At 44.9% G+C, this 22,379-nt stretch overlaps 1 protein-coding gene across 1 annotated transcript; it reads right to left on the minus strand.

Moving 5' to 3' along the window:
- Positions 1–578: 578 nt before the first annotated feature.
- Aars1 (alanyl-tRNA synthetase 1) lies at positions 579–22,078 on the minus strand. Its single transcript, XM_051201749.1, has 21 exons — positions 22,004–22,078; positions 19,579–19,743; positions 17,168–17,356; positions 16,479–16,624; positions 14,926–15,117; positions 14,268–14,412; positions 13,766–13,911; positions 13,245–13,353; positions 12,463–12,613; positions 10,693–10,817; positions 9,732–9,876; positions 8,225–8,403; positions 6,900–7,013; positions 6,030–6,236; positions 5,421–5,605; positions 3,627–3,735; positions 2,887–3,000; positions 2,038–2,157; positions 1,829–1,915; positions 1,584–1,697; positions 579–1,113 (listed from the first exon to the last, which is right to left on the minus strand). The coding sequence occupies exons 2-21, from the start codon at positions 19,720–19,722 to the stop codon at positions 928–930; spliced, it is 2,907 nt and encodes a 968-aa protein (XP_051057706.1). The 5' UTR covers positions 19,723–19,743; positions 22,004–22,078; the 3' UTR covers positions 579–927.
- Positions 22,079–22,379: the final 301 nt, after the last annotated feature.

The raw sequence follows: 22,379 nt of genomic DNA on the forward strand, positions 1-22,379 counted from the left end.
CATACACACATATGTATATATACATACATACATACATAATATTTCTAACATCCTGAAGAACTGGCATAAACAGGCAGTATCTCTACCTCCCACACACTACTGCTTCCAGACTCTGCTGTTTGTAGACTCAGACTAATTGCATTTTAGGGCAGGGCCAGGCCAGGGCCTTGAACTACTTTATACTTTAGGTTAAAAAGCACAGAACAGTAAGCACAGCAGTTACTGGGAGACAGAAATCTGCATATTTATACTTCCTGTATTAGTTGTCTGACTCATGTCAGCAACTTCAAAAGGAGGCAGACAAGAGATATTCATGGTCCAAGGCATTAAGATGTTGTGCCAAGAGACTGAGAAAGGTGTTTCTCCACATGAAAATTTCAATAGAAATCTCCCCACTCTGTTGAATGCATCAATTCAGACCATCCATTTTGTCTCTGCTATCCCAGGGGCCACTCCTAAAATTCACGGGGATGTATTCTGTGATAATTTCAATCAGGAACCAGCTGGAGCTGCAGCCTGTGTTCTGCAAACATAGGGAGCCAGGGCCTACCCCAGGAGAAAAAAAGAGAATGCATGCATCAAATATTGCACATGGTCCTTTTTATTTTCCACAGCAAAAAGGCTTCCTACCTGCAGACGACCTAGAAGCCTTATATATAGACATGATCGTGATGATGTTAAATAGAATTCCTGGGGTAGTGATTCTAGACAGATGGTGCTGACACGTATGGCTCAGAGCAGTAATGGAAAGGGGCAATGAATCACAGGACAGCTCCACGTATGTTCCAGTTACTGCTGGATTAGGACGGATAGGGCTACCGAAAGGTCCCAAGACTCAAATGTCTTCGAGGTGCTCCTGGGTGCACTCCTGCATTCCGACACATCTGGTTGATGGGGAAATACTTCCCAGTGAGGGCTTCCCTCCCGTCAGTTCTTCACATCTCCCAGGCGGAGCTGGGCAAAGGAAGTAGCCAGCTGCAGTGCTTCCTGGAGGCAGCCCACGTTCTTGCCTGTGGCCTGGGCAGACATATCCTTGCCACCTCCTTTACCATCCATCAGGCCTGAAACCTGCTGCACCCACTCGCTGGCTTTTAGGCCCCGGTTGGCTGCATTCTAGAAGATAGGAAGGGGAAATGGTAGTTAGAATAGAAGATGGGACTGAGGTGGGGAACAGCGGGATACCACAAGGAAGGGAGCCACCAACACCCACTCATATTTTGGGTGATGTTGGGTGATGCTACCAGAGGCCAAGACTGACTCTACAGCTGCTACAGAGGAGCAGCTATGGCCAGTAGTTAATACATCTACCTCTACCAACAGGAAGGCCTGGGGTACACACACATAGTGTCTTGGCAAATAATACTAAGAACCCCTCTTTGAAAAGCTATAAACAGTGCTTCCCATTGGCATAAGAGTTTGCAATTTTTTTTTTTTAAATGTCTGTCCTGGAACTCACTCTATAGACCAGGATGGCCTCAAACTCACAGAGATCTACCTGCCTCTGCCTCCTGAGTTCTGGGATTAAAGGATGCACCACCATGGCCTGGCACCTGGCGGGTCTAGAGGCTGTAGGGAGTTCTGACCTGGGGAACCTGACACAAGCATGTGATCTTGCCGGCCTCGTTGTCCACTGTGAAGAGCATTGCAGATGTCTGAGGAGAATGCGTCTTGAACAGCTTCAAAGCTTCATTCAGGGCCTGTGGGACAACTTCATGTCAGGTCATAGCACCAGGACAGGGAGCGCTGCTTTCTACAAGGGAGTCTGGAACTCTGTCCTTAGAGCACCACCACATTTCCTTAGCAGATGCTGTCCCCAGCCCCTGCTTACCTTGGCCGAGGCACCGCTTTCCATCTCCAGGATGACCAGGGGCTGGTTGGGGTTGCTGTCAATCAGCTGCTTTGTCTTCTCTAACACCTACAAGAAGCACAGGAGACAGGCTCAGGCCAAGAGCCCAGACTCTAAACCGTGTGAGCCTCTGTCCAGGAAAACCTTTGGGCTGGGCTCTTTTCCCAGCTGCCACCACTGCCAGGACGTACTCGCTTCTGAACATCGGCTTTGCTAGCACGGTCTAGGTCATCCATGACTTTCTTCAGGGATTTCAAAGTCTCTCGTTGTTCATCTTTCTGCCACTGGGGGATGACTGCAGTAGCCAGGGCCTGGAACCAAAACAGAAGTCTGTCCGGGTTTGGGCTACTAGGAGGTAGGGGGAAATTCAAGCCTACCCTACCCCACCCTACTGTCTTTGAGCCAAAGCTTCCCATGGGCAGTGTCTGAGAAAACAGAAAGAAAGCACAAATATGTGCTGTCTTTAAGAATAGTCACTCGGGGGGGGGGGCGCGGGAGGGGACAAGGTAAGTGGAGAAGGGAAGTAGGAAAAATATAGCTCAATAAAAAAAAATTGGATTAAAAAAAAAAAAAAGACTAGACACTCTATTAATGTAACAGCCATCACAGATGAGCTTGAGAGAAAGTATCATTATAAAGAGGGCTTAGCTCTCAAGATGAGACCTGGTCCTTACCAGGCCTGCAGACTCGCTGGAAGCTTAGGATATCAAGAAATAACCAGCCATTGTGCAGCATGGGTTGCATAGTGGTAGCCTTTCTCAAACAACAACAGCAGCAACAAAAAACCCTATCCCTACCTCCCCCACCCAGCGTGTGGCTCATGTTTGCAAAGAGATAAGGGCAAAGCAAATCTGAGGCCAGCCCGAGCTATGGAGTGTGTTCTATGCTAGTCTGGGCTGCAGAATAACACCGTGTCTCAAAAACGAACAAATAAAAGAACAGAAAGTCCAAGCACAGGGATCCAAGCACAGGGATGGTCTTACTCCTCAGGTTTGCTAGGAGCGCCCACCCTGAAGCAGAGAGAGGCAGGCCATCCTCACCTCACCAAGGTCGGCAATTTCCCGCTGCACATCCTTGTTGGGTGCAGTCTGGGCCTTCACTTTGGCCTCTATGACAGACAGAGATCTCTTCAAGCTCTCTGCTTTTCTGAGGGCCTAGGAGAACAATTAGAGCTGTAAACACCAGGGTTTTTTTTCCTTCAGGGAGCAAGTGCTCCGGCCACACACACCTAGCCAGCAAAGGCTGTACTGTAACTCAGGTTCAAGGATAACCAGGTACTCATGCATGAGAAGCCCTTTCAACCTGGTGAGATGGCCATTCCTCAGGGTTCAAAACAAGCTAGCACAGAATGACCGTCCTTTGTGCCGTGCTCCTCACATTAGGTGGGACATGTGGGCTACTGTGGAAAGGGAGGGACATGTGAAGCAGGAGAAATGACTTGCCCGCCACACACAGCTGTGCTGGGAGGGAGATGCAGAGTTTATGTATTCTGTTTTCCTTGATGCTATCTGTTTTTGGAAATTTCTATTACTATCTTGTGTGATGTGTGTGTGGTGTATGTGCACGGTACACATGTCGGAGTCAGAGAACAACTTTCTGGAGCCAATTCTCTCCTTACACTTTATGTGGGTCACTGGCAACACAATCAGGTTGTTAGACCTTATGGCAAGCGCCACTGTGTCCTAAGCCCAAGATGTAAAAGATTAAACGTCGACAGCTAGGAATCCTGTGCAGTGACAGCTTTCCTGACAGGCAGGGCCCACACATCAGCCTGACCTACCTTCTGGGCTTCAGCACCAGTGACAGCAACAATCCTCCGGATACCCTTGGCAATAGCTTCTTCAGTCACTATCACAAAAGCTCCTGCATGACTAGAATTCCGTAGATGCCTGAAAGGCAGAGCATAAAAGGCCATGAAGAAGAGGAAGTCTGGGAGCCCTGGGTTAGATGAATCCAAATCTTCACAATAAGTAAAGGCCTCCCTCCCCCCTCCAGACAGGGTCTCACTGCATAACTCTGGCTGGCCAAGAATTCACTATGTAGACCATGCTGGCCTCAAACTCAGACAATTGTCTGCCTCTGCATCCAAGTGCTGGGATGCTGGGATTAAAGACATTTGGCCTTTCACTCTGTAGAGACTTTAGGAGCATAGGCCAGAAGCAAAGGTAAGTGAAGGAGCAGATGGGAGAGAAGGTTGGGCTGAGCCTGAAGCCAGGGTCTCAGAACATTCAAAGTATAAAAGGAGACACATCTCCCTCACAAGGCTGTTATGAAAATCAAGTGAGACTATCATCAAAATTCAGACATTCCTAACAGCCAACTCAGTAATACTGTTATTAGGATGCATGTAACATTTTGATCTTTCACTGGAACATGAGCTATATTTTAATATATGGGAAAAAATGCTCATTAGGTGGGAATACTGGAAGATCACTTTAAAAAGTCTTTTAAAAAACCACTTTTTAAATGATTTATTTGTTTTGCTTTCATGTCTGTCTGTCTGTCTGTCTGAGGGTGTCAGGGTGTCAGATATCCCCTGGAATCGAAGTTAAAGATAGCTGTGAGCTGCTATGTGGGTGCTGGGAAATGAACCCAGGTCCGCTGGAAGAGCAGCCAGCGCTCTTAACCACTGAGCTATTCCTCCAGCCCCACTTTGAAAAATCTTGATGCATTGCCTTAAAACAAATGGACCTAGTCAGGTCTTATTCTCCAGTTGCTCAGAGAACTCAAAGTGTGCAATAATAGTTGAATTCTGAGGGTGACACAAAGTCTTTGAAGGACATTCCCTAAGGTGTCATGTGTTTGGGAATAAGTGAGACTCACCTGAAGGCCTGACTCAGTCAGAAAGAGGCTAGAACTGGACTCCTCAGATCCTCTAGACATCTCTAGACACCTTAAGTGCTCCCTGCTAGCCTGAGGCTGGCAGGAGGCTCCGCTGGGCTTGATCGGGCCCTAAGAATATGCTTTCCACTAGGCTTCTTCTAGAATCTGAGCTGGCAGAAAAACAAGTGGTTCTCCCAATCCAGCTGAGCCAGGCCTGTCACACAGTCTGCTCAGGAGCTAGCTCTCAATGGGCTCAGTTTCCCTTCCCAGATGCGGCAAAGGGAATCATACAGGCACAGGACTAGGATGAGCTAGGGTCAGAGCAGGAGCTCGGTGAGCGCTCTAAAGCCTTGCTGAATCCTCAAGTCCTACCAGTTTCCTTTTGAGGTTCGACCCAGGGAACAAGAACCAATTCTGGGATGAACATTTCATTAGAAACCTAAGAGACACTAATGCCAGACACAGCAAAGTGTCTGATAGGACCACCAGGCTATTAGGATTCCAGGAATCTTATTGGATAAGTGCATTTCTGAGGACTTCATTTTAACCTTAAAAATAGGAGAGTCTGAGGCTCAATGGTGGGACACTTGTTTAGCATCTGTAAAAACCCGAGTTCCATCCAAAGCATGGCAAAATAATAAACAACCAAACAAAGGAACAGGACAGTTGGTCTAGTCTAGTTTCATATCCTCAAAGGGGGGTGCCAACAGCAGGTGAGCTCATCTGTAGCTATCTCTACCAAGGTACTCACGTTCCTCCACAGAACTCAACAGAAGTGAGGGAGCCGGCAGGCCCAGAGGGGTCATCCAACAGCTCTGACACCGGGACCCCAATGGAGACGACTCGCACAGGGTCAGGATAGGTCTCATCAAACACGGCGCGAAGGCCTTGGATGGCTTTTGCTGCTGCCAGAGGACAGTCCTGGGTATAGACAGGCTGCCATACAAAGAAGACAAGAGGGGGGAAACGCTGGAATAAGGCTGACGGTGAGGAAGCAGCCATGGAGAGAACACAGGTCTGTAACTCCACTGTGTCTGACAGAAACCCCAAGCCTTCTGAAAAAACATCTCATGCAAAAGCAGAGGGAGCCAGACAGGAATTCCCAACCTTTTTGTTAAGCCCTGAGCCAAGTCTGAAGAGAAAATACCATATGTAAGTAAGCACAAAACACTGGCTGTTAAAGGAGATGGGAGATCAAAGACCGCTCCACCTCCAGGAGGAACGGGTCACCACTATAATAAAAGCAGCGTCTCTATGGACAAGTCAGGACATGGTACAATGGAGTGGGGACATCTGGGCTGCTGAGCCTCCATGGCAAGAAGAGATGGTGCAGGAAGAGGGAGCGCGTGTCTCAACCTACCTTAGCTGCCTCAATCATGGCATTAGCAATCTCCTCAGCCTCCTTGATTTGCTGGGTGGACATGGCTCCCTTGGCAGTGAAGTCAAACCGAAGGCGGTCAGGAGCAACCAGTGAGCCTTTCTGGTCCGCTTCCCCAAGTACGGAGCGCAGGGCGAAGTTCAGAATGTGCGTGGCTGTATGGTTGCTCATGACAGGTCTCCGCCGGGGCTGCAGAGGGCAGAGATGGCTGCTAGAAAGCTGTTCTCAAGTACTAGAAACAACTGTTGAGTATAAGGCTGCTCAGGGTAAAAACAGTTTTCCCCAGTTTTCCTATTAGGTAAGTGTAGGTGTACCACTAAGCTCTGGTCAAGGGGGTGTGAGAATGAGGGACCCTCAAGGAGTGTGTCCTTCCCCTTCCTCTACATAGAACAGGGCTGACCGGCAACATATGACTTGTTGTCTGTTTGGGTTTTGTTTTTTATGAGAAAATGTCTCACTTTGTAGCTTGGGCTGACCTGGAACTCTAATCCCAGCACTCTAGAGGCAGAGCCAGCAGATCTCTGTGAGCTTGAAGCCAGTCTGGTCTATATAGTGAGTTATAGTAAAGCAAGGGCTCTATAGAGAGACCCTACATCAAAAAAAAAAAAAAAAAAAAAAAAAAAAAAAAAAAGACAGAAACAAGGGAAAGCCTAAAATCAATCAATCAATCCTAATAGTTAAGAGCAAAGGTTGTAATGTCACACATATCAAGATCAAATGGGAGGTGGGCAGGGTAGCACAGGACCATGACTATGGAGGCTGTAAAGCCTGCTTTAATTACATAGTGTTCAAGAGACTGTTTCAAATCACCCAAGTAAATAAACATCAAACATGGACCAGCATGCAGCTTACCTCATCAATAAATAGCCGGACTTGATCCCCCACTTTCAGGTTCCCATATATCGTTCCTATATGCAGCACATACCCGCCTCGGACCTGAGCATTCTTCACCGTAAACTCGGTTTTCTGCAAAGTCAAGGACACCAATAGGTAAGTAAAACTTCCAAATAATAAATGTCAATTCTCCTTTACGTACACGATATACCCCTACCATTAGATGATACACATACTACTTTTCAATGTGCTGGGTAGCCTAGGGAAACTTGATTTTGATTTTCCTGCTTTCCCATTCTCAAGTGCTAGAATTACAAGTACACAGCCCCACTCCCAGTTCTATACAGAGCTGAGACTGAACCCAGACCCTTGTTCATGCCAATTAAGTGCTCCACCAACTGAGCTACTTCCTCAGCAAGGAACATCTTAACATCTATGAAAGGATCCTATCCTACTGGTAGAAATCAGCTGCCAGAGGAGACCAAGTGACTGCCTCATCAGGACCAAATAGCAGTGGCTGAGTCAGAGGCTGAGCTTTCAAAAAGAATGTTTGTCCTTCAAGAGTGGTCTCTGCTGGGCATGGTGATGCATGCTTCTACTTACAGCACAGGAGAGGCTGAGGCAAATTACCGGGCATTAAGACCCACCTGAGCTGTAAGTGTGACACCTTGCCTCAAAAAGCCAACAACAAGCCGGACTAAAGGTGCCACACACCTTTAGTCCCAGTACTCAAGAGGCAAAGGCAGGCCATCTCTGAGTTCCAGGCCAGCCTGGTCTTAGAGGGAGTTCCAGGACAGCCAGGACTGTTACACAAGAAACCCTGTCTCCACCCTCACCCCACAAAAGACAACAAAACCAATCAACAAGTGAAAATAGAGTGTCCTTATTATCCTCATTTGTAAGGAAGCATGCAGGAAGCAAGTGTCAGCATTTGCATTGCATCCTGGCTGCAAGGATCCAGCCACAAGGGTACCTAAGAACTGAGTTGCCACATATGTAAGAAGCAGTCCTCACAGGCGGTGGTGGCACATGCATTTAATCCCAGCACTTAGGAAGCAGAGGCAGGAGGATCTCTGAGTTTGAGGTCAGCTGGTCTACAGAATAAGTTCCAGGATGGGCAGGGCTACACAGGAAAAGCTTGTCTCAAAAAACCAAACCAAACCAAACTAAAAAACAAAAATGAAGCAGCTCTCTTGCTGTCTGCAGAAGATACACCAACAAAAGGCTAAACCCCAAACATGTCAAATCAGCTCCCGACAGCCCAGAGTAAGAAGGGAGCAAAAGAGGACACCCAACTCCATGCCTAGCCTTCCATAGCCAACAAGAAAGAAGTTTGGCCTTACATCCTCACTGCTGTCATCAACCTTCACCAAGTAGCCTTCATCGTAGATCTGCCCTCCTTGTTCGGCATAGAAACAGGTCTTGTCCAGCACTATTCCGCATTCCTGGCCAGTGACCACCTCTTCCACAAACATCTTTTCCCTGCGCAGAGCAAGCACGGTAGCCACTATGCACTCAAACACTGCTCAACAGACAGAAATAGGGGAAGAGGAAGAGAAGTCAGTGACTTGGTTGATATATATATATATTCCCCATGTTGAGATTGACCCAGACACTCAAACGTTATATAACCACTGAGGTACCAGCCCCAGCCCAATTCACACTTTATTTGTAGTTGTTTTAGAGACAGGGTCTTAGTATGTAGCCCTGGCCTGGAATTCTCTATATAGACCAGTAAGGCCTCCAATTCACAGAGAATCACCTGCCTCTGCATCCTGGGTGTTGGGATTAAAAGCATGTAACAACATACCTGGCTCCAATCACATATTCTTAGTTGCCTTTTGCTAAACTCGATTTCCCAATACTTAGGTCCTAACTGTCTAATTTTATTTTGCAAGCCGGGAGCCCATTAGACTTTATAAAATAACTAGCACACTGATTTTCCACCAGGGAATCAATACTCAGTAGGTTGACTAACTGTTCCAGTTTCTAAAACTCAGGGGTTTTCTAGGGACAAGCTTTCAGTGTTCACACTGAGGCATGTCTGAACAAATTGGACAGCTGGTTACCCTCTATGTTAGACAACAAACTTGGTAAATCTGATTCTGCCTCACACAGTTTTAATAGTCTAGTTCAAACTCTCTCTCTGTTTCTCTCTCACACACTACACACACATACACTTAAAAGCTAATGGACTTGGAATGGGCATTGTAGCACATGCCTTTAATCTAAACATTTAGGAGGCTAAAAACATGTGGATTCCTGTGACTTAAGGCCAATCTAGTCTATGTAGGAAATTTTACTACACAGTGGGAAGCTGTCTTTAAAAATGTAAAACAAAACAAATTTTCCTTCTGCTGTTTCTCTAAGACAGGACTCCCGCCCTCCCTCCCTCCTTCCCCTTGCCTTTCCCCAATAAAACTTCCTTGGGGCAAGGAAACAAACCAAAAATCCAAAACAGCCTTACTATATAGATTTTGGCATAAGATCTCTGCCAGGGCCCATGCACTGCATTGCATTTTCATTTATTTATTTAGGTTATTTAAAATTCTATTTTGCCTGTGCAGAGTTCAACAGACACTATCATTGTTTCAAGGCCAAGTGCCTTTTTTTTTTTCCTGTAAAGTATTACACTTAAGGGAAATTGGTTTAAGTGTAGCAGGAACCTGGACTTTTAAAAAACAACATTCTGTAACTATGATTCAAAGTAGTTAAGGAAACCACCAGCCGAGGATGCCTATAATAGCAAAGGAACACAGTAATGTCGGGCTAGGCACCTTGAGACTGATTTCTTCAAACTCCCCAAATTAAGAGGGAGACAGCATGGAAGCAGAAAGAACAGCAACATACCGTAGCTACCATTGGAGTCTGAATGGTAGTTATACTTTGGAGAATCGTCTGTCGCCTCCAAACCCTTTGCCCGGAGCTCTTCAATAGCATAAATGTCCAGCATGATGAGGTCTTCCCCGCCTGCTCCCTTGCCCTGTGACTTCAGCTGTCAAAACAAGAGAAAAAGCCCTGAGTTACCTCAGTGTAGGAGAAAAGAGAAATGAGGCTAGGGAAAACTAAAGGGCAGTGTTCTTTAATCTTAGCGCTGGGGCATCTGGAGCTTGACCAGCCTTTGTTTTGAGGGCTGTCCTCTTGCATGCAGGACATTGAGCAGCATCTCTAGCCTCAACCAACAAGACAATGGGAGCATCCCTCTCTAGTTGTGAAAACTAAAAATTCCTTGAACACATTATTGGAAAATGCCCCAGAAGGATGCCGCTAGCTGAGAAGCCACTGGTCTAGAGAAAACACTTTTTTTGTTTTTGTTTTTCCCCCCAAGACATTGTTTCTCTGTGTAACAGTCTGTCCTGGAACTCACTCTGTAGACCAGGTTGGCCTTGAACTCACTGAGCTCTGCCAGCCTGTCTCCCAAGCGCTGGGATTAGGTGTGTGCCAGAAGTCAAACTTATTTGTACCTGAGTAGGTCTTGCCTTTCCTGCCTACACTACACACTCTTTTCTTTTTTGGTGTTGGTGGTAATAGAAATGGAGGCTATTTCTTAAGAAAGAAAAAGCAGGCTGAGCAGTAGTGGTGCACCCCTTTAATCCCAGCACTCAGGGAGGCAGAGGCAGGTGGATCTCTATGTTTGAGGCCAGCCTGGACTACAGAGTGAGTTCCAAGATAGCTAGGGCCACACAGAGAAACACTCCCATGAAAAGACAAAGAAATAAAAAGTCAAGAAAGGAGAAGGAAAAGGGAAAGCAGTCCTGAGGGTGGAGGTGAGCTGGGAAGCCAGTGCCCACAAGTCCTGCTCATTCCTTACCTGAGCCAGTTTCCTCTCTTCTTCAAAGCCATCCATATCTACCACCAGGCCCTTCTCTTCAGCAATCAATCCCGTGAGATCCACTGGGAATCCATAAGTATCATAGAGGAGCCAGGCAGTATCTCCTATGGGTACAAAGGAACTGTGTCAAAATAATATGGACAAACCCTTCCTTTCCCAGGCCAAGCCCTCCCAGGAGACTTCTGGGAGTGACAGAAGTGAACAGAGTTAAGGCAAGTCAAATCTTTTAGGACTGAACAGGAAATAAATTTCTTGTTTCTTGATCTGAGCAACATAAATGAGCTCATTAATCTGTCTCTTTAAACACTACACTTCGATAAAAAGAGAATAACCAGAACTGGAGAGACAGCTCAGAGGTTAGAACACTTGTTGCTCTTGCAGAGGCCTGGGTATGGTTCCCAGCACACATGTCGGGCTACTCACAATCACCTACTAACTCTAGTATCCTGGGGGGAGTGGGGTGGTGGGGGGTGATGAGGGTGGGGTGGTGGGGGGTGGGGGAGGGTCCAGTGCCCTCTTCCTTCCTCTATGGGCATTTCAATCACATGACAACCCCCCTCATATACACATAATTAAAATATTTTAAAAAATGGGGGAGAGCTGGACAGTGGTGGCACACGCCTTTAATCCCAGCACTTGGAAGGCAGAGGCAGGTGGATCTCTATGAGTTTGAGGCCAGCCTGGTCTACAGAGTGAGTTCCAGGACAGCCTACAAATCTACAGAGAGAAATCTTATCTCAAAAAACAAACAAACAAACAAAAAAAAAGGGGGGGGTTTTAAAAAAGCCTTTAAAATTATTTTTCTCAGCTGAGTGGCAGCAGTACACGCCTTTGATCCCAGGACTTAGGAGGCAAGTGTAAGAGGATCTCTCCGAGTTCTAGGACAGCCTGTCTACAGAGAGAAATCCTGTCTCAAAAAACAACAACAAAAATTGTCAGATGGTGAAAGATAAAGCAAATTGTAAGATGATACAATAACATCAAATGTTATTTCTGTTTGCTTTTTTGTTTTTTGAAATAGTGTTTCTCTGTATAGCTGTGGAGCCTGTCCTGGAACTTGCTCTGGAGATCAGGCTGGCCTTGAACTCACAGAGATCCACCTGCCTCTGTCTACTGAGTACTGGGATTAAAGGTGTGTACAACCACCACTCAGCCCCAAATGTTATTTCTATATGCAAATATAAACACCTATTTGGCAATCGGGAGGCAGAGATAGGTGGATCTCTATGAGTTTGAGGCCAACTTGGTCTAGAGAGATAGTGCCAGGGCTACACCAGGAACCCTTGTCTTGAAGAATCAACCAACCATCCATCAACCAACCAAAAAAAAAAAACCTAAACTAATTTTTGATATTATGCAAATAGGGAAAAACCCAGAAGTGTTGGTTACACACCAAAATCTCGTTTTTCTTCTTGAGATTTTATTTTGCTCTGTAGCAGACTTGACCTCGTGATCCTCCTGCCTCAGCATGCTGAGACTGCAGATGCCATCACACCAACTCCTAACAGTGCTGTTGCTGTTTATCTCTGAGAAATGTATTTAGAAAAGGTATACATTTTCCATTCCTGTATTGTCTGAATACTTTTACCACAGTAAATTCTCTTATAATTACTTTCGCTCTAAGTCTTACTTTATACCAAGAGCAGTTTAATTAAAATACTATGAATCTTGGAAGCAGTGAGGGAGAACCCAGTCTTTCTCAGAAGAATTCCCTGTGCCTGATGAAGGAAGGTGAAAAGTGGGTCTCACCAGGGATGGTCCTGCAGTCTCCTAAACTCTGGATTTTTCGGTCCAGGATGCGCCGCCCTCTGCTGAGTGTCTTGAGAAACTGTGCCTCTTCTTCATTAATGATATCCTTCACCATGTCTGGGTCCTTCTTTAGCTCAGGGAAGGCATCTCCCTAACAAAAGAGGCTCAGTGAGGCCAGACATTGTTCCATGGCACACCCCTTCCTTTTTGAGATGGGGATTCACTCTGTATATAACCCTGGCTGCCCTGTAACTTGCAATGTAGATCGGGCTGGCCCCAAACTCACCGGCCTCTGTCTCTTAAGTGCTAGAATTAAAGATGTGTACCCCCATACCTGACCTCCACAATCTCTCTCTTAAAATATCCATTAATAGGGCAGGAGGGATGGCTCAGCAGTTAAGAGCAATGGCTGAACTCAGAAGTACTGAGTTCAATTCCCAGCAATCACATGGTGGCTCAAAACTACCTCTAAGTGGATTCTGACATAAAGGGGTATATGCAGATAGAGCACTCAAAAATAAATAAATCCTTTTATTTAAGACAGGGTTTCTTTGTGTAACAGTCCTGGCTGTCCTGGAACTCACTTTGTAGACCAGGTTGGCCTCGAACTCACAGATATCCACCTGCATCTGTATCCTAAGTGCTAGGATTAAGGAGTATGCCACCACTGCCCCCAGAAAAACAAATCTTAAAAAAGAATCCATTACAGTATGTTACCCCCACTACATGCCTCTTGGACTATGGATTTAGAATAGAAGATGAAAGCAGGGACTTTTACGTACCAGGGACTGTACGACAACATCAACTAACGTAGCAAAGAAACCCCTGCTGGCATTCAGTTTCTCATGGGAATATCGAACAGCTCTGCGAAGAATCCGCCTCAGCACGTACCTATGAAAAGCAGACCTGAATATCCGCTAGGGAACACCCACAGCAGGCAGTTCCAAGGGGGCAGAACTCTATTCAAACAGAGCAACATAAACTTCTTTGTTCCCCTCTGCTTTTGCAGAAATTTGGTTTGACTACCAACATAAAACCAGACTGATGTATGAGATCCTAGGCCAGCTTGTCAGGAATGCAGGTTCCTGGGGTGAGTACAAATCCTGTCTGACAGCTTGAGTGCCGGCCTCACCTCATTACTTAGTAGAAACTATTAAATATAGTAGTCTTAAAATAAATTAAAACTCCCTTTAGCTCTTAGAAAGAGGGGAGAGGATCCCTGTGCCTCTCCAAAAGACAACAACACAATAATAAAAGTATGGCCTTAAACTGCAGTCCAAACCCTGCCCAGAGAGTGACTCACCCCCGTCCTGTGTTATCAGGCCTGCCGCCATCCGCCAATGCCACAGTGATGGTCCGAGCATGGTCAGCCAGAACCCTATAGGCCATGTCAATCCCATCAGCATCCTCAGCACCAACTTTGCCAGTGTACGGCCGGGCACCTGTACCCTACAGGTAAAGAGCAGAAGACGCTGATGAGAGACCTGTTTGTGCCACCTTATCCAAGTAGGCTCCTAGGGAGTGAGGAGGTCTAAGAAAGAAAGGATGACTATCTTGCCACATCCTACAAATCCAATAAAGTGACAGTGGAAAGAGCCAAAGAGCATCAAGCCAGGCCCTACCCCCAACAAATAGCACAGCATCCCCTTATTCACAGAAAGGTATGCTAACAATAATGAAGTAGGCAGATGACAACAAATACTTTGGGCTGTAAAAGCATATGGCCATTCATCTGTGATGGCAGTGCTAAAAGTCTATCCTGCAAACCTCCACAGAAGCATCCATGCTTACAACAGGACCAGTACCTTCTGAATGGCTTCAAAGTAAGGAACAAAAAGGTCAGTGTCATAGTTGGACATCTTGTTCTGCAGCACAGATACCAGTCTCTCTAGGCCCATCCCTGTATCAATGCTTTTCTTGGGAAGAGGTTTCAGAAGGCCATCTGTTTCCCTGTGGGATACAAAGAGGAACTTGAAGCAGGGACCCTGGCTTGCCCTTGTGTGGTTTCTGAAGAGAGGGGTAGATACATACCTAGCACCCTTGCCTTATTTCTTATTTGTGGGGTGGGGGCTGGTGGTGGTGTTGACATAGGGTCTCTCTAAATAGCCTTAGCTGTCCTGGACTTCACTGTGTAGACTGGGCTAGCCTTGAACTCATAGAGATCATCCTGCCATTGTCACCTGAATGCCAGGGTTAAAGGTACACACCACCACACCCAGCTCCTTATTCTTAAATAGAAGGCAAATGGCTCATGAAGGCATTATATATTTTAAAATAGGTACATCCCGTTATTTAAAGAAGTGTCACATGATCCCAAGAGCATATGAAGCTGCTCACTGTCTCCAGAAATAAAGATCCCAAACAAACTTCAGCCACGAAGACAGCATACAGCTGATTTCTCTTTCTCTGTTTGGTTAAAGAAAAAGAACTGCTCTTAGTAGGAAGGAGCAGGGCTTACATTACCTGTTATACTGGATAAACACAAGGTTCCAGATCTCTAGCACATTGGGGTCATCCTGGTTGACGAGGTGTGCTGCGTCCCTACCACCAATCCGGTCATAGTGGATCTCACTGCAGGGACCACAGGGGCCCGTGTCACCCATCTCCCAGAAGTTGTCTTTCATGTTGCCAGGGAGAATTTTGGCATCATCCAGTCTGCAAAGAGCAAGGAAGATAAACCTACTTGATGACATCAACAGGAATTCTGTCAACACTTGGTTTTACAGTGGAACCCTCTGATTTCTTAGAAAGAAGTCTCCCTCTCTGGCAATCAGTAACAGCCTACATGCAAAGCCTATTAAAGAAGCAGAACATGACTCCTCACAATGCTATGACCATAACCCAATAGAAATATGTCAAGATACAGATAAAGCCTAGAAAAAAAATTTATTTTGGCTGGCGGTGGTATGGCACACCTTTAACCCCAGCACTCGGGAGGCAGAGACAGGCAGATCTCTGTGAGTTTGAGGATAGCATGGTTTACTAAATGAGTTCCAAGACAGCCTCCAAAGCTACAGAAAAACTATCTCAAAAAAAAAAAAAAAAAAAAAAAAAAAAAAAAAAACATTTATTTTGAATATGAACATAATTTAAGCAAATCTTTCTTTCTTTACTTTTTTTTTTTTTTTTTTTTTTGAGACAGGGTCTCACCATATAGCTGGCATGAACAGGGTTATGTAGATTAGGCTGGCTGACTCACAGAAATTCACTGCCTTTGTCTTCTAAGTGCCTTCAATAGTGTGTATCACCACATCTGACATGTTTAAACCATTTGAAAATTAAAAAAAAGATTGCCAGGCGTTGGTGGTGCACACCTTTAGTCCCATCACTCAGGAGGCAGATCTCTGTGAGTTCCAGGACAGGTTCCAAAGCGATACAGAGAAACCCTGTCTGGAAAAACCAAAAAATAAAAAATAAAAATAATAATAAAAATAAATAAATAAGAAAAGACTACCATGGTTTAGATGTGGCATGCTCCTGTCAAAACTTAAAATGAAAATATTTTGTTTATGTTTTTGAGACAGTCTTGCTGTGAAGCCAAAGCTGGCACTGAACTGAGAACCCTGCTATCTCTGCTGCTAAGGTTGAAGGATTATAAATAGGTATGTCAAACTTGGGATGAACACTGAAATGTAATAAGTAACTGCCAAGGAGCTGGGGGTATAGTTGAGTAACTGAGGGTATATTTGGAACCCACTGAAAAGAAGAAAGGGAAGGATTATGGGTGGATGGTTGACCATCCTGAATTTAGGAATCTCTCTCAGCAAGTGGGGTACATTCTTATCTCCAAGGCACCTCCTTTTAAAAAAAATAGCTTGAAAGAATTGTTAAAAAAATTATGTACATGTATGGGTATGTCTATGTGAATGCAGGTCCCTCAGAGGCCAGAGGTATTAGATCCCCTAGAGGGGCTTGTTGTGAACCATAGCTTCAGGAACAGAACTAGGAGCAGAGCTCCAGTCCTCGGCAAGAGCAGTACGAGCTCTCAGCTACTGACCCCTATCCAGCCTCCTTACCCTAAGTTTTGCCAGATCTGTTTACACTCCAGATCTGGTTCTAGGCCGGCTGCTTCATCTCCACCAAAGTAAGTAACATAGAGTCTTTCTACTGGAATACCAAACTCTTGGGTGAGAAGTTCCAGGGCCATCTTACATGCCAATTCCTACAAAAATATAAAAAAATACAGAACATGGATTCAATATATCTTCATTATAAACTACAAAGATTCAGTTTATATAGGAAAGAGAAACTAAAACCACCAAATGATAAAACTTTTCTAGGGAGTCTCAGAATTATTAAATGCCTTTCATTCCTGAATCTTCTAAATGATATTCCATGCTTTAAAACAATTAAAATTAGTAACTCAATCAGTTTTGTGGAAATTATCCTCATGCTTATAAATAAATAAATAAATAAATAAATAAATAAAACTATTTGGGAGGTGGTGCATGCCTTTAATCACAGCACTCGGGAGGCAGAGGCAGGTTAATCTCTGTGAATTCGAGGCCAGCCTGGTCTAGGACAGCCTCCAAAGCAATACAGAGAAACCCTGTCTCAGAGAAACCAAACCAAACCAAACCAACCAACCAACAAACAAACAAAAAACAAAAACAAAAAAACCTCAAAATCAAAAAATCAAACCAAACCAGAACAACAACAACAAAAAACAAAAACAAAAAACCTAAGTCACCTATGTTGGTCTTACCTTGAAATAATCTCCAAAGGACCAGGAGCCCAGCATCTCAAAGAAGGTGTGATGGTAGACATCTTTGCCCACGTCATCCAGGTCATTGTGTTTGCCCCCAGCACGGATGCATTTCTGGGTATTGGCAGCTCTGCTCAGCTTTGCCATAGGGTGAGATGGGTCAATTGTATTTAGGAAGATGGGTTTGAACTAAACAAAGAGAAAGAAACAGTTGGACTTTTAAAGGACTGCAGGCTATGTCAAGGGTCCTTAACCAGGCAGGAAGTGGGTGTGCATAGACTGTCCTTTGGATTTTGTGAGCCTTGATACTTAGAAGCAGGTGTATGACAGAACCAAGGCAAAGACTTCCATCTTGGAGCAGCTGCTCCCTGGGACTAATTTTATAAGGGCCTCCGCCACTGCTAGTAATGGCACCTGCACATATGAACAGCTGAAGGCAGATGTGTGAAACTGTAACAACTGTGATACCTTAGATCAGTGGTTCCTGACCTTCCTAATGCTGCAGCCCTTTAATACAGTTCCTCCTGTTGTAGTGATCCCCAACCGTAAAATTATTTTATTGCTGCTTCATAACTGAAATTCTGCCATGGTTATGAGTTGCAATGAAATATCTTATATGCAGGACATCTGATATGTGACCCCAAAGGAGTCACAACCCACACATAGGTGAGGAACTACTATCTTAGACAGTCTTTCTAGTAGAACTCATGTGACTGTGACACTTGGGAGTAAAGGGGACAAAGGAAAAAAAAAAAGAAGACAGATCTGAGAAGTGTAATCACCACCAGCTGATAACGGATTGGACATGCACGCTTGCTATACCCCCGTCCTGGGATACATCCATTCATACTCTGACATGTTATTGCAATCATACAGCTGGGGTTTATTGTTCTCACCAGGCCAGTACAACTTCATGTTTCCCAACTTAGAGACCAGCAGCTACTTTTGACTCTGACAAAGTAATTAAAATCAAATAGGAGGGCCAAAGAGATGGCTCAGCATTTAAGAGATCTTGCTGCTCTTGCAGAGGAACCAAGTTTAGTTCTCAGCATCTGTATGGTAGCCAATTCTAGAGGAATTCAACATTCTCTTTTGGCTTCTGTGGTCACAGCATGCACATGGAGTACATAAATATGTATAAGCAACATGCGTACATATAAAATGAATACAGATTTTAAGAGGGTGAAGAGATAGCTCAGGGGTTAAGAGTACTTGCTGTTCTTGCAAAGGACCCAGGTTCAATTCCCAGCACCCACATGGTTCACAACCAGTTCCAGGGGCTTTGACACCCTCTTCTGGCAGGCACACATGTAGTATGCAAACAAAATATACATACATATAAAACAAAATAAACATTAATAAAAAGATTTTGAAAAACTGTTTGCTATGCCAGGTATGGAGATACATGGATCTCTGTGAATTTTAGGGCAGCCTGGACTACATATCAAGTTCCAGGACAGTCAGGATTATATAGACAGGTGCAGTAACATACACTTTTAATCTCAGCACTTAGAAGACTGAGGCAGGCAGATCTCTGATTTCCAGGGCCAGGTGCTGTCATGTTCACACAAAAGGACTAAAGATCTAGAGTCCTTGCTGATTACAACTTGAAGCCTCAGGTTCAATCCCCAGTAAGAAAATAAAGAAAACGTTGCAAACATTTTTTTAAATTTTGAGACAGGGTTTCTCTGTGTAGCCTTGGCTGTCCTGGAACTCACTTTCTAGACCAGGCTGGCCTCAAACACACAGAGATCCACCTGCTTCTGCCTCTCAAGTGCTGGGATTAAAGGTATGTGCCAACAACGCCCGGCCTCAAATTCTTTTAAATTCTTTCTTTCTTGAGACACGATCTCTCTATTATGTAGCCCTGGCTGTCCTGGAGCTCACTATGGCCTCAAGCAGAGAGTCACCTTCCTCTGCTTCTCAACTGCTAGGATTAAAGCAGCACACTTCCACACCTAGCATCTATCACTTGACCTATCAAATTTTTCACCTCAAATGCTATAAAAATAATCTTGTCAAGACCCATTAAAAATGGGTCTTGCATACTAAACATAACCTACAAGCAGCACTGTAGTTACTCTTCATTTCAGAAGCACAGGTTCACCACCAGAAGCAACACAGGCTTAGCTGGTAAGTGACAGAACCCAGGTTTTGTCTGACTCCAAGAGCTGTGCGTTACCTGCTGCTCTGCTGCCATTAGTCAGCCAGCCAGTCAGGTAGAAAGAACCAAAATCTTGGCTAGAGACATCCACATGGCTATGAATGAAGTCTGTAACTTCATTTCCAGAGGCTCTTTGGACTGCTGTGGGCACTGGACAGGCATGAAGTGCATATATGGACAAAAGATCGGTGAAAATAAATAAAAACATTTAAAAAAAAAAAAAAAAAAAAAGAATGAAAATCTTTACCTGGTTCATGCCTGCATTGGCAAACAGCAAAGTGGGATCATCCAACGGGATGGTGGCAGAAGAGTGAACATAGGTGTGCTCATTTTGTTTGAAGAAATTTATAAAACGGTCTCGGATTTCTCTTGCTGTTAGCATGGAGTCCATCTCGAAACGCACCTCAGGGAACTAACCAAAAGAAAGGATGATGGGAAATTAGGGGAAATAAAACTAAAAGTAGGCATTACACAAGACTCCTGCCTTCTCAAGCCAAGTCAAAGAATGACAAAGGTTAGCTTTTTTTGATCTTAAAATCTGGGTGTTGCAACGTCCCAGGGTATAGTTATTGCCAAAGGAAGATTTTTGCTGCACCAGCAGAGCGGCTGGCCATCTACACCTCTCAACCTCAACAGACATCAAGCACAGCAGATGACTTATTCATGTTTTCATTCATTACACAAACATGCACTGAGCATCCAATGCCAGGAATCAGAAAAGAATAATGGACTTCAGGGTCCCAGTGAGGAAGGGGAAAAGATTAGGAGACCTGGATTCTAATCTGAATCCTTGAGGGGGTCACTTCAACAAAAGGAGGAGTCTGTATCTACTGGCCTCTAAAGATTTTTCAAACTCTTTGTTAACCTGCTTCCTAAGAGTTGTACACAGTTCCAGATCCCCAAAGCCAGAGCTGCTAGATTTGGGCTGACACTTTGGTGTCAGTGGCAATGAGCCCAAGGATAAGCCCAACTGTTCCATAGGCCACCCTAAAGTATCAAGAATGTACTAACCTCTGGGCTCCTAAGAGGGCCAATCACTTCCAGAACACCTGGGTTCAATTCCCAGCACCTACATGGCAGCCCACAACTGTCTATAACTCCAGTTCCAGGGGATCTAAAACCTTCATACCAATGTATATAAAATAAAATCAATCATATACATATGATTAATATATATAAATTATATATTATTATACATTTATAACTATATATAAATAAAAAGAATGTACCAACCTCTATCTAGCCTAAAGTCTCCAGAACACTAGCTGGGAAAGGGCTTGCTGAGAAGAATTGGGGGTGTAGCTCAGTGATAGAGTATGCATTATTTCAAAATGAGCATGCTACCAGAAGAAAACCCAACTGAATAAGCCCAGGGACTCAGAAGAGAGGGAAGTAAAAAAAGGCAACTTTATAACTTCAAAGCCTTTTTTAAAAATATGTAATATAATGTCCCTGAAAGGCAGGGTATGTAGGAGTGTGTGTGTGTGTGTGTGTGTGTGTGTGTTGTGGGGGGGCACACACTGGACAGGACACAGGTTTTGGTCAGTGCATCAAAAGTGCCTAGTGTTGCAGTGGGTATCCAGAAAAATGAGAACTCTCTCATTCATGATATTATCTAAAATGTCTCTAGAATTCTAGACCCAGCTCTAACCTTAAAACATCACTTTAGCCTGAGGTTAGTCACTGTATGGAACAGGATTTTGTGAGGACCAAAAACTAATGAAATGGATACTATATACATCAAGCATAGAGATTTTAAAGATAGCCATAAGACATCCTGACTCAGCCAACCACAATCCAACTGATTAACTTATAACTCAACATATCAGTCAGACAGATGCCCCAAAGGGGCAAAAAGATGTTAAAACAGGCTGAGTGAAAAAAATGGACCAGCATTCCCACAGGGCCTTGCTGTTCATGACAAGCAATCAAGGTTAAGGTTTTCAGAAATCTTGTCTCTTGGCATTCTTTCACCCCTCCTCTGAATGCCTCTCAACAATGGTTGCAAAAATGAATTTACCTTTATAACAAGTTGTAGTTGTTAAAGAAAACTGCTTCTCTAAATAGTAACCTGAGGTAAAGTTACATTCCAAAGAACATTTGAATTTCCTATCTTTGCTTATTCATTCACCATAATGAACACGTATTGTGCTGAAAACCAAGATGGAGAGTCAGTTAGTGCCCTCCATAGGGAGGATCACAATATATAGAAATACCAAGTGTTAACTAGGATCTAACATGTTGGTTATTAGCCCTACAGAGGATGAAGACTATTCAAAGTTGTGTGCCCAGCCAGACAAAATCCCAGCGCTCAGGCTCAGGAGGAAGGGAAATTGAGAGCGGTGGCATGGGCCTGTTAATTCCAGCACTCAAAATGCCGAGGCAGGAGAACTGCGGCGAGTTCAGGGCCAGCCCGGGCTATAGCGGGGAGTTCAAGCTAGTCCGGGATGATAGGGTGAGAACCTAAAAAAAATAAAAAATAAAAAATGGATATGTCTCTTAGCGGGACTCCACCCAGCTGGGTCATTCTGATCTTTCAGGCCTGACCCTGCAAACCCCCTCTCTAAGGGATTAAAATTAAAGGAGGCACAACCTTAGCCCTTTGTGGTGACTGAACAGCAACCGCGATCTTCCCAAGGCCTTGGTCCTCGGAAGTCAACCAGAGGACGCACCACGTTCAGTGCTCCGAGTAAAAAGCAAAAGCTACTCTCAAGTTCGTGCTCCTACCGAGCCTACCAAGCTCGGCTCCAGCCTAGATCCCGCTCTCCAGGCCAGGGACCGGACGGCCAGACCCGGCAGGCTACTGCAGCTGCTCCTCCTCCTCCAAGGGCCGCTTCTGCTCCTAGAGCTCTCCAGGCCCTCTTGCTTTTCTCCAGGGTCAGGGTCCTCGTCCGGAGCCCACCGCCAAATTCCCCTAGTTACCTGCTCCCTCTGATGCGCAGACACGCAGCTGTACCCACCCGCCACAACCGGCGCCAGGCCCGTACCTCGCCATCCAATCAGAGCTCTCTCATAAAAAGTGCTCCGTTTCGCCTTGTCTCCCACAGA

Source organism: Phodopus roborovskii, unplaced genomic scaffold, assembly GCF_943737965.1.
Source record: "Phodopus roborovskii unplaced genomic scaffold, PHOROB, whole genome shotgun sequence".
NCBI classification, from domain to species: domain Eukaryota; kingdom Metazoa; phylum Chordata; class Mammalia; order Rodentia; family Cricetidae; genus Phodopus; species Phodopus roborovskii.